General features: G+C 33.2%; 2 protein-coding genes across 2 annotated transcripts; one reads left to right on the top strand and one right to left on the bottom strand.

The window, feature by feature from the left end:
- Window positions 1–1037: 1037 nt before the first annotated feature.
- LOC107463317 (probable magnesium transporter NIPA6) lies at window positions 1038–4476 on the top strand. The gene is made up of 9 exons (XM_016082104.3): window positions 1038–1491; window positions 1584–1640; window positions 1734–1824; window positions 2230–2390; window positions 2520–2647; window positions 2776–2913; window positions 3426–3518; window positions 3629–3746; window positions 3845–4476. Exons 1-9 carry the CDS (start codon window positions 1371–1373, stop codon window positions 3976–3978), a joined length of 1041 nt encoding a protein of 346 aa, XP_015937590.1. The 5' UTR covers window positions 1038–1370; the 3' UTR covers window positions 3979–4476.
- Window positions 4477–9002: 4526 nt separating this feature from the next.
- On the bottom strand, window positions 9003–10975 carry LOC107463339 (uncharacterized). The gene is made up of 3 exons (XM_052253437.1): window positions 10642–10975; window positions 10492–10558; window positions 9003–10099 (listed from the first exon to the last, which is right to left on the bottom strand). The coding sequence occupies exons 1-3, from the start codon at window positions 10973–10975 to the stop codon at window positions 10096–10098; spliced, it is 405 nt and encodes a 134-aa protein (XP_052109397.1). The 3' UTR covers window positions 9003–10095.
- Between the last annotated feature and the right edge of the window lie 1411 nt (window positions 10976–12386).

Here is a 12386-nt window from a genome sequence, read left to right as displayed (position 1 = left end):
TTTTTTATTTTCATCCAAAACTTATGAGTTTTTAATAAAAATTCAAGAATCAAAATAGAATTTTTTTATTCTTTCAATTTCTATAAAATATATTGTTTTTGGACTTAAAAAATATATTTTTTTAATCAATTATATAATTTTTTATTAAATAATATAATCATTGTTACGAAACGAATCTAAAACTGGTTGTATGTATGAGTGAAAAAATGTAAGGTGGTCTGTCAGGGTCTGTTCCTTAATATGTTAATAGGCTAGGCTGCGAGGCCCAGGCTCACTAATTAGTTTTATTGGCTTGTTAGGCCTGACCTGTTAACACATAATTAAATATATAAATAATTTTTTTATACTTTTGTAATATGAGAATTGAATTGAGAAATACCTGAGTTTATTGGATTATTTATAGAAAAAGATGATGACTTAGTGAGTTGATTATCTTATCTTAAGTGAGTGTGTGATTTCTTCCCTTATTGCATAGAAAGTTAGCCCCACATCGCGTAATTATTCGTATTAAATTACTGTGAAAAAAATTATATGATTAAAATTAAAATTTAAAAAACATATATTAAAAACATTTGTATTTAAATACCATATAAAAATAAAAATAAAATGAATGTATTCAAAAATATTAAAAATTTTAAATTTATAAAAAATAAGAACATACAACTGATAAATTTTATTATTCTTGTTCATAAAAATATTTTTATATTAAATTTTAAATTTTAAATTCTAATAATATAAAAATAAAAGATTAGCGTATAGTATTAGCCAAATAAAATGGTAAACTAATTTGAATTGATCGAGTAATTAATTTATTTATTCATTAAATAAGTATTAATCTAATTAGAATGTTAATTATAGTATGCAGTAATTCATTCACCAGTTGTAATTTTTTAAATGAAATTTAAATTTGTGATAAATTAAGGTGTGTTTAGTTTGTGTTTTTATTTTTTATTTTCATTTTCAATGTTTTCTGTTTTTTAAATTTTGTAAAAAAAATAAAAACAATAAAAATTTTATTTTTTTATTTTTATCTAAGGAGGTTGCATAGTTGGTTCCTCCATTGAATACCACCAAAAGCCGGACGCTTCGCAAATCCCAAAGCAGCCCCGATTAACGACACAGGACACACACTACAGCACAACACCACCATCAGCAGTTACACACTAAACACGAAAAAAGAAAGCGCGACACTTTTTAACTTTTGATTCCCAAAAAAAGAGGGAAAAACCAAACACCAACACCACAACACTTGCAACCAACTTTCAACTTCTAACTCCAACTCCAATTTAGGGTTCCATTCCATCCGTACACCTTCATCTTCTTCTTCTTCTTTACATGCAAGCATCGAATTCCCACATTCATCCTTATAGATGTACTCCAGCAATTTGACTGGGTTCGTGTTGGCGTTGGTTTCTAGCGCCTTCATCGGTTCCAGTTTCATCATCAAGAAAAAGGGCCTTCAACGCGCACGCGCCAATGGCCCTCGTGCCAGTTACTTCCCCTTCTTCTTCTCTAATTCACTCTAATTACTCAATTAATTAATTAATTAATAACAATTTCATTGTGTTGATTTCCATTCGCAGGTGTTGGAGGCTATGGTTATCTGCTTCAGCCTCTCTGGTGGCTCGGAATGATTACTAGTTAGTATTACACTGCGCCATAACCTTTTATGATTTTAATGTTCAACCTTTTTTGTGTTTTCTTAGCTGATTTTGGAGTGTGTTTGATTACAGTGATTGTTGGAGAGATTGCTAATTTCGTAGCATACATCTATGCCCCAGCTGTTCTTGTTACTCCTCTTGGTGCTTTGAGTATTATAGTTAGGTAAAAGCTCCGATTTTTTAATTTGAGTAGATTCCCAATTTGGTAAACTAAAATAATGAGGAATCAATAAAGTAGAGTTATTAAGGATTTGAATGTGCTAATTCTTTTATACTCAAGTATGTCTGCATGAGTATTTACATCAAATACTGTTGTTACCTTAAACTTCTTATCTTTGTACCTATTTTCCTTTCATAAAATTGAGTTTTTGTGTATCATACCACATACTTGTATTCATATTCTGGCACCCTCTTTTGTACAATGGAAACAAATTTGCCATTTTAAAATTTTGAGAAACGACTTTATCCTACATGTTTCTGCCATTTCTGCCATTTTTGTTACAACCTGTTGATAGATATATGATTATGTAATTATAATATTTTTTTGTGGTTTGTGGAAATGGGATAGTGCTGTGTTGGCACATTTCATGCTTAAGGAGAAGTTGCAGAGAATGGGCATGTTGGGGTGTCTTATGTGCATTGTGGGATCGACTGTTATTGTACTCCATGCGCCTCAAGAGAAGTCTCTTACTTCTGTTCAAGAAATTTGGCTATTGGCTGTTCAACCAGGTGTGCTGCCCGTATATCTGTTCTGTGGTTTCTTTCACTCAGTTATATTCACTACGACATGTAGACTCTGGTTTTGTTGTCTCCATTTTTGCCCCTCATAGTGGTGCTGATTTCTGTTTTGCCATGCAGCATTCCTCTTGTACACTGCCTCTGCTATGGCTGTAACATTATTCTTGATCTTGTATTGTGTTCCGCGCTATGGCCAAACTAATATTCTCGTTTATATTGGAATATGCTCTGTCATTGGATCCTTGACTGTAAGCGACTCTTCCAACCCAATCTACTTTACATTTTAATGGTTGACAGAATTCTATACCTTGTGTCATGTTTTGCTTTACACTTCTGGTAAATGTTTTCTTTTCTCTCTTTTTTTTTTTTCTTTCAGGTCATGAGTGTTAAAGCAATCGGAATTGCTATAAAACTTACATTAGAAGGGGCAAATCAGCTTGTCTACTATCAGACATGGATCTTTCTGATGGTCGCTGTTTCCTGCATCATTACTCAATTAAATTATCTTAACATGGTTAGTGACTTAGTATCACTATCGGTTTTTTTTCCTTTAAAATGTGAACATAATTTTTGGTATTTGAAATAAAAACTTAGAGCCACATAAGTTTGTATTCCTTTTGTAAGAAATGATATGCTTTCATATTTAGACTTTCTATTATATGTCATCTGCTTAATATGAGGAAACACCTCTCTTTATTGGAGGTGATTATAGTTTTATGGACCACAAGTCCAGTTTATTTTTCTTTGATCACCACTGATTATCATTCTTGCATTTCTTTCTGTTCCATGTTCATATTGAAGATTTTAGTTAAAGTCACTTTCCAATTGAAGAAATGATTTGAAAGCTAAGAGCTAATCTAGAAGTTCAATGTGTAACCTTCTAACCCAAATAACATCCATGTCATGCTTGACCTAGACTAACAATTGATGATCTAGAAGGCTGGATTCGAATTTTTTATTTCCCATAACTTTTGTTTGCATCATTTGCGTGGAGTTATATAATGACAAACACTTTCATGTTTGCAGGCGTTGGATACATTTAACACTGCAGTTGTGTCTCCAATCTATTATGCCTTGTTCACATCTTTTACAATATTAGCTAGTGCAATCATGTTTAAGGTTAGTATTCACTAAAACAAAATGAAAAGTGTGCCCTAAAAGAATGAATTATCTGACACATTAACTGCTTAATTATCTGTTGTAATCTTCTATCCTCTTTTACTTATTAGGATTATTCTGGTCAAAGTATAAGCAGCATTGCATCAGAGCTATGTGGTTTCATCACTGTATTATCTGGCACAGTAGTATTGCATAGTACAAGAGAGCCAGATCCTCCAGTCTCTACAGGTAATGCTTCATTGTTTCCTATTTTCTTATAATGTTTCAGTTAAGAAACTTCTGCTGTTTCTGGAAATGATCATTGCCTAATTACCCTTCCTGTACAGATTTGTATAGTCCATTGTCCCCGAAAGTAACATGGTATATCCAAGGCAATGGTGAGTCTTGGAAACAAAAGGAAGAAGACGGGTCACCACCTTTTAACTTAATTACGGTTGTACGGCAAGATCATTTCACGTGATACTAGATTATTAAGTGGTAGAACTGCAAATTACAATCACCTAATGCTGCCGTTGAGTTAGACACAGCCCACATACTCCAATGACATTTTTCTTCGGTTTATTCTATATTAAGCTACATACATGTGGCAGTATTACTCTGTGACTCCATCTATCTAGTTTTGCAACAAGTTTCAAGAGGCTCCTATCACATTGTTTTGGTAGACAAGTCGTGCTTCCGTTTTTCGGAGGATGTTTGTTTCCGTGGCAGCGTGTGAAATGAAAGCTCGTGCGCACAATCACCAAAAATTCTTGGGTGGTTTTTCTCTTAGTTTGTATTTTTTGTTGTATTGTTATTATTTTGCATTATTTTTACCCTCTTGTGCTTTTTTCCCAAGTTGTATCCCCCCACTTAGTTGATTTTTGTGTTCATATTCTGGTGTTCCTCTGATTGTGGAAGCTAATCCATGTAAATTAGTTAGTGTAAATTTTAATTATTTAACTAGTCATTATTGAAAATTTATGAATGTCTTAATTGTTTGATTTGAGTTGAGCTATGTCTTGGAGATAGGTCAATGAACTTGCTTGGCCATCTATATAAGATCATTGATTCAATTATGAAAAATGCTTTAAAATGTCATATTAATTAGTATTGATAGCATTTTGAATCTTAGTTTGAATTCTAAAATTGTGGTTTGGATGAAAGTTATTTTGGTTATAATAGTCATCATTGTATATCACAAGCAAGTGGGTTATTCTGAACTTAAGGAGAAAATGGTTGCAATTTGAATAGAATTGAAGAGAAATGTCAAATCATTGTGAATAACCATCTCTTGTAACTTGTAGCTATTATGAATGTTATCGTTCTGACTTTATTAGTTAGCGTTTAACAGTATATAATTAATGTTTTAAGAAGCAAAATTAAATTAGACAATATATGTATTTATATATAATATATGATGATTAATTTAGTCACTAATTTTTAGTATGTATATAATATTTTTGATAAAAATTAAATATAAATATTCTATATTCTATTATAAAAAACTTTCAAAGGGTTCTCGCTTAAATTAATATATTTTAAATTGATAATTATTTAAAAAGATACTGTATTCCCACCTAAAGTCTCTTCGGCAAAGCCATTGAGACCTTAGATAAGGCCTAGCCCACCACTCCTTCGGCATTGCCATCAGAGCAAGAGAGCTAGGGGATCAAATATTCCAATGCTTACACCATTGTTCTATATATACCTGTATTTCTACACCATTGATCAAACAAAGGCATATGCTACCCTCTAATAATGTCAAATTGGCATAATTTACATTTTAGAAAAAAAAACTAAGGTAATAATTAAACCAAACTAAATATATTACTAAAACAAATATTCAGTCTATTATTTATATATTTTTCTTGCTTGAATAGTCTTCTCCTCTTTTCTTAAATTCTCTTTGGTCCAATAAAATACACATATTATGCTATAGTTCCTACATAAAACATTAATTAAAATAGGATAACTACCATGATTAAATAATTCAAAGAGTTTAGAGTAACAAATTAAATAATTTTTAGAATGGTGAAAAAACCACTTACGATAATCAGTTATGTCAAGTATACTCTTTTTTAGATTTTCTCCTCTAGCTCTTCTCTCCTGGCGTTTGAAGAATTTTTGAGAGTGACTAACAACTTGTGAATAAGTTCTTGTTTTAACATATTCACTTGAAATTCTTGACCATTGTTTTCCTAATTCTTCGTACCCTTGGAGAAACAACCTGCCAAAGAGATAGTTTAATATAATGAATGAATAGCAAATTTTATAGCCGATCACAATTAAGGAGATGAGAGAAATGTTTGCCATTATCAAGACAAGCTAAGTAAACTAATAAGGTAACAAATTCTCAGCGTGCATGTACTTTTTAAAGTTATCTTGTTTAAATTTATAGGATTATACATTGTTCATCCATATATGTAACATTGTATTCTCCCCTCAACACACACATAACAACCTACTACCATTAAAATCATTATATAGTGGTAACAATTACTTCCATGTCTTTTACAATCTTTGTGTATTGTGGCATGTATCAGAGTCTCGCCTTTACTTAAACAGGTTATGAAAAGTAAGAGATAAAATGACACGGATAATTAACAAACGACAAACATATAATTAATACATACTTGTGCTCTTGTAAAGTCCAATGAACTGTTTGTTGTCGTTTATTGTTGTCATTAGAAGCCGGTAAAGGTTCGTGTTGGATTATGTTGCTGTTGGCATGTTGGTTTTGTTCCCCTGACATTGATGATGACAGTAAGGTAATATGCATCGGCAATGCCGTGTCTGCCGCGGGCGCCATTGCCTCCATCCTACCATGATAAATTACCAAGATATATTTACATAACAGAAAAACAGAGTATCCATAAATCAGTATGGAAAAAAATAAATAAAGAAATAAAAAGGGAATGAAAATATTTAAGAGGAGCCACCTGGGATGTTGATGATTAGTCCAATGAGGCGGCGGAGGTGGTGGTGTTGCATTGACGATAGGAATGAAGAGAGGGCTGTGTTCCAATGGGGTAGCAGGCAAAGGTATCATGATGTTCATGTTCTCAGGATAACTGTTTTTGATGGCATTAACTTCAGTCATCAGTTTCAAGAAGCGTTCTTGCAGCTGTGCCGGAGTCTTTCCGGGGAGGCGAGCAGCCACGGTTTCCCAGCGACTGTATATAGAATCCTGGAAACAATTGGCCATAACCGATTCAAAGGCTTTGTTCTCCTCCCAAGTCCAGACCTGAGGTTGCTGTTGAGATTGAAGTGGTTGATGACCACCCACTGCTGCAATCATCTCTAACTGTGGTTGATAACCCCAGGTGTCATTGAAAAACTGATCTGTCATCTTGCTTATATCCGTTTGCGACTTGGATTGATGCTGAGACTGAAGCGGAGACTCTAGCCGAGGCAGAGGCAGAGGCAGAGGCTGAGGCTGGGAGCAAGGCTGAGGTGGACATTCTAGCTGAGGCTGAGGCAGAGGCAGAGACTGACAGCAAGGCTGAGGCGGAGATTCTAGCTGAGGTAGTTGATTAACACCGACTTCAATAGCACATTGCTCTTCAATGGTAGTTGTATGCGGCTGGAGCTGAGACTGAGAATGCTTGGTAGCTTCCGTCTCCTCCATCATGAATAAAGCATCCAGTTCCTCTTTCATCTTTTCTGGGTTATCCTCCATATCCATGTTTGATAGAGTGTTATCCCAAGAATGCTGTTGATTATCTTCCAAGTCCAAGGCAAACAGATCTTCCATCATCTCCTTGGCATCCATCGTTAAAAGAGCATTTAGCTCCTCTTCAATTATTGCTGCGTCATCTATTTCCTCTGCAATCATTCCTGCGTTCTGTAAGTCTTCCCTTCTTCTTCTTACTTTCTTGGTTCTTCTTCTTGGTTTCTTGGAGAGTTTCTTTCGTTTGGTTTAATCCTTTATTAGTTTCTTGGTTCTTCTTCTTCTTCTTAGTTTCTTGGAGAGTTTCTTTCGTTTGGTTTAATCCTTATTAAACACATTTATAGAATCCTCATTTTAGATTAGAGTTGTTTAGATTAAATTAAATTAAGGGAACTTCCACAAGGATTACATTCAGTTCGAAGATTTTTTCTCAAACATTTAATATAAACTTCACTTTTTAAATTAAAATGGTTTAAATTACTTTTTAAATTTTATTTTAGAATCTTTTTCATTTTTGTATAATGTAAATTTGGAAACTTTTAACTAAATAAAGAAAGTATTCTAATAGGACGTGGAGTTTCTTTCCTGGCTTGATGAAGTGAAGTTAATAGCAGCAACTCTTCGAACCCGAAAGAGATGAAAGCCAATAAAGAAGCATATGAGTTGAAAGCAAAGAAGGCTTACAGGCAGAGACAGGGACTTAGGTTGAGGTGAGAAATGGCTTGATAAAGGATTCTGTTCTTGGCAGCTATGAATTTAAAGAATGATAATGTGGGATTTGTTATTTTTGGTAGTTATTTTTTAGTTCTTGATCTGATTATGAAACAAGCTCTTCTACGACTGCCTGTCTTCTAATAAAAAATTGATTTAAATTTGTTTTTTAAAAGATATATTTCTTAATGTAAAACGAAAATTGAAAGTCAAGATTTTATTAAAGAAATCACATTATTAACTAATTTTATTAAGTTTAAATAAGTAAAAAAAGTGAGAAAATAAATAAATTTTAAAATAATTTAATTTTTATGCAGATGTTTTTATATTCAATTAGAATTTGTTACTACAAAAAAATCACTCATTCAGTAACTCTTGAAAAGTATAGCTAAAAAAAAAAAAATGCCTTTGTCAATTCAGACATTGCCAATATTCTCAGAGGCTATGCTTCTTAAATTCATATATATAATTCTGTATTTTTAATTAAATTAATCAAATATTATATAATAAAAATAAATGTATAATACAGAATGCCGTTACAAACAAGCTCTTCTAGCTAACTCTCCTTTCCCCTACTGTGTTTGGACTAGAACTTTACAAAGACAATTTAACAGAGGTTTTGCGAGCAAATAGCCATTCGATCAGTTGAGGGACCGAGTCCATGGCTGAGACAAATCCTCCAATCCAGTAACAAGGTCAAGAGTCGCGCGAATTGGTTTTGGTGCAATGATTGCAGTGCCTTGACTTCCAAGCACAAATGTATTTCTTCTGGTCTTCTCAATCACCAATCAGCATTGAGGAAGGCATTTCTGAAAAAATAATACATAAAAAGTTCATAAAAGATTAAATATCAAAGTTTATGACTAAAGAAGAAAAATAATAATCACTCATGTAAAAAAAATAACAAAACTTAACAATTAACAATGTTTATATTACATTGATACATGAGATAGAGTTTCACATGTAACCAATTCAGATAATTCTGAAGCAATGAGATCATTTTTTATTAGTAAATTTTTTTTTAGAAAAATTGAAGCTGTTAATCCTTGTGTAAGCATGCACATGTTTTGTAGGAATTTATCAAAAACAACCACGCTCCTTCCTATGATGAGGAACACCTGTAAGTGGTAAAAAGAAAACAATATCAGGTCATGAGTCAGATCATCAAGGAAATTGAGCTTCTTCTTATCTTGATAATTAATATAATCTACTTTTGTTAAGTTATGCTTAGCCAATTGGCTCATCATCCTCAAAACAATCATCCTATTGAAGCAGTCATCAGCATATATAACAAGAAATAATATCAAACAATAAAAAATAACTCAATTAATTGAGAAGTCATAGAGTGCAAAAAGACAAAGTCAAAGTGCATGCAAATCCAGCCTTTTTTTATGAAGGATCATTTCAAGATATGATTTGGTGATCCAAGGTCCATTGATACCAAGCCTCATTGCTTCTGTTCAGTCTGCAGAAAATTATTTTTTCCCCACTTTTGGATAAGTAACTCAGCATATTATTAATAAAAAAAATGCATAATTGGAGTAGGCAGCAAGGATATACATAGAAATCCCTAGCCAAACAAGGTTTTTAATATAAAGTGGAAGAGAAGGTAAGAAAAGATACAACAATGAAAATGAGAATAACACAAGATCATAACTGACAGTTGAAATGCCAACGAGCTAGTTAGTATCACAATTGACACTAGGCCCAAGTTGTAAGACTAATTGTTTCCACAGAAGTGGCACACATCCGAGTGAATGCAGCTGACAGGATAATTTTACAAGTGATGGGGTGAAAACTTCAACAAAATACTTAGGAGAAAACAACAAGACTTTATGATCACTGATAAACCTGAACCGAACTTGCTCTTCAAAATTTCCTGAAAAAGTAACACATACAAGATAAAATCCCAAGGACCATTTATCAAACAGTGGAATAGAACTCATTCGAATTTCAGGGGAAATTACATGAGAAAGCTGCCAAGAAATTGAATAAGTAAACAGCTCTGGTATGCATTGCTTAATCACGTTTCTGATAAAACTTGTGTTCAAGATCAATCATTGAGTTAAAATTGTACTGTCATAATAGAAAGACATATACTTAAGTAACTGGTGATCAATATGAGCCCCTAAAGGACAAATTCGATAGGAAGATGCCACAATTCAAACTTCCTCTTTCTAACCCCTGCCATGTTAGAAATTCTCTGTCTCACTTCAGCTACCTGCAGGTTGCACAAGAATGAATCACGACATTTGAAAGAGTATTGAATCGGATTGGATGTTTAATCAAAAAGGCACTTTTCACTTTTCATTCTATATTCTCATTATATATATGTTTTTCCCCAATTATTCCACCTCCACCGAAATATACGATTCCTTACATGTTTGACCATCTAAACCAGGGCATTCAGTTATTTATACCACAAAAATCTCAAATCCAGCACTTAATTATATATAAAATGCCGTTAAATATACCTTCTCTAACAATCAGAACCTAAAACTCCAACAACCAGAAACAATACACATTCAGAAGCTAAGCCCCCAAACTTAAAAACCCTATAATCTCAGAACCTCCCCAATTCACAGAACCAAATTTAGGAAAAACGAAACATACCATCTCTGTCTCGTTTGGCCATTGTTGTTCATCATCATCATCATAGCCACACGCACCTTCTTCGACACTGAAACGAGAGAAGAAGTGAGTTAATGAGCAAGAAAGAGAAGATAGAGAGTGAATCAGAGAATGATTATCTAGTGAGTGCACGATGGTGAGCGACGAGACGACGATGTGAGCTACGATGATGAGCCAAGGAGGCTTGCGACGATTGGGAGCAGCGACGGTGAGCGCGCGAGACGACGATTGGGAGCAGCGACGGTGAGCTCACGAGACGGAAATGGTGAGTGGCGGCGACGGCGAGAGACGAAGGAATGTGAAGAAGAAAACCTCTCTGAATTCGAATGGCCGGTAAGTTCAGTAACTTGAAAACTTGCCTTGAAAAATTTTCATTAAGCCCATGTTTACTTTTAGTAAGAAAAGTATATTCATATGTATTAAAATAAAGTTTGTTGTGATAAGAACAAATAACGAGGATGTCCATTCCCATGCAAAACTCACTTTTTCAAAGAAGGAATGACATTAAATGCATGTTGAAATTAAGCTCCCAATATGTGTATAAATAGAGGCTTTTGCCTCGAGAGAAACACAAGCAAGTAATAATAAAATCACTTCTCTCTTTATGTTACAATCAAATACTCTTCTTTTATATTTCTACTACAATTCTTTCTCTTCTTTTATTTTATTAGTATTCTAAATTCTCTTTTCTATTACTCTTTACATATAATATTAATAGCAATATTAATCATCTTTATTATATTGAGATAGTAACAATAAACATATGCGTTTCTCTCTCTATTTTTAATACTTTTTCTTATCTTTGTATATATATACACAATACAACATATAATATTATTATATATATATATAAATATTATTGAGTTAATTAGGAAGGATAAAGCCAAAGCCATGATTTTTCTTCGTCGTCATCTTGACGAGGGATTGAAAAATGAATATCTCACATTAAAAGATCCTGCATATCTTTGGAAAGACCTCGAAGAAAGGTATAATCATCAGAAAATGGTGATACTTCCTCAGACCCGATATGAGTGGACGCACTTGCGTCTACAAGATTTTAAATCTATAAATGAATATAATTCTGCAATGTTTCGAATCACCTCACGAATGAAATTATGTGGGGAAAAGATAACTGATCATGATATGTTGGAGAAAACTTTCTCAACTTTCCATGCCTCGAATGTGCTCCTGCAGCAGCAGTATCGAGAGAAAGGGTTTAAAAAATATTCTGAGTTAATTTCTTGCCTTCTTGTTGCCGAACGCAACAATGAGTTGTTATTGAAAAATCATGAAGCGCTCCCAGCTGGTGCCGCCCCATTTCCTGAAGTAAATGCGGCAAATCATTACCCCAGAAGAGGAAAATGACAAGCTTTTAATAACAAGAAAAATTATGGAAGGAAAAAGAATTATGTTCAAAAGAGAGGATCTCACCAGAAGTGGAATAAAGAAAGGAATATCGGGCAGAATAAATCAACCGAGGAGAAATGTTTCCGTTGTGGTGGAAAGGGCCATTGGTCTCGTACCTATCGTACCCCAAGGCACCTAGTCGATCTTTATCAGGCATCTTTGAAAAAGAACGACAAAGGAAAGGAAACAAATTTTGTTTCAAATGAGGCTGAGAACTCCACCACTCATTATGATGTATCTGATTTCTTTGAGGACCCTGAAGGAAATATTGGCCATTTGATCAATGATGGAATAGTTTAATATGTGAAATTGTGAAGTATCTATGTAAATAAATAATGTAAAAAAAAAAATTATTGTTAAGTTTTATTTTCTATGTATTTAAGTTTCAAATGTGATGTACATAAATAATGAAATATTAATGTTTATAAATTTTGAAATTATTAAATGTGTCAAATTTTAAAATAAAATTT

Source organism: Arachis duranensis, chromosome 8 (assembly GCF_000817695.3).
Source record: "Arachis duranensis cultivar V14167 chromosome 8, aradu.V14167.gnm2.J7QH, whole genome shotgun sequence".
In the NCBI taxonomy this organism is placed as follows: domain Eukaryota; kingdom Viridiplantae; phylum Streptophyta; class Magnoliopsida; order Fabales; family Fabaceae; genus Arachis; species Arachis duranensis.
This window is presented reverse-complemented; position numbering and strand designations above follow the sequence as displayed.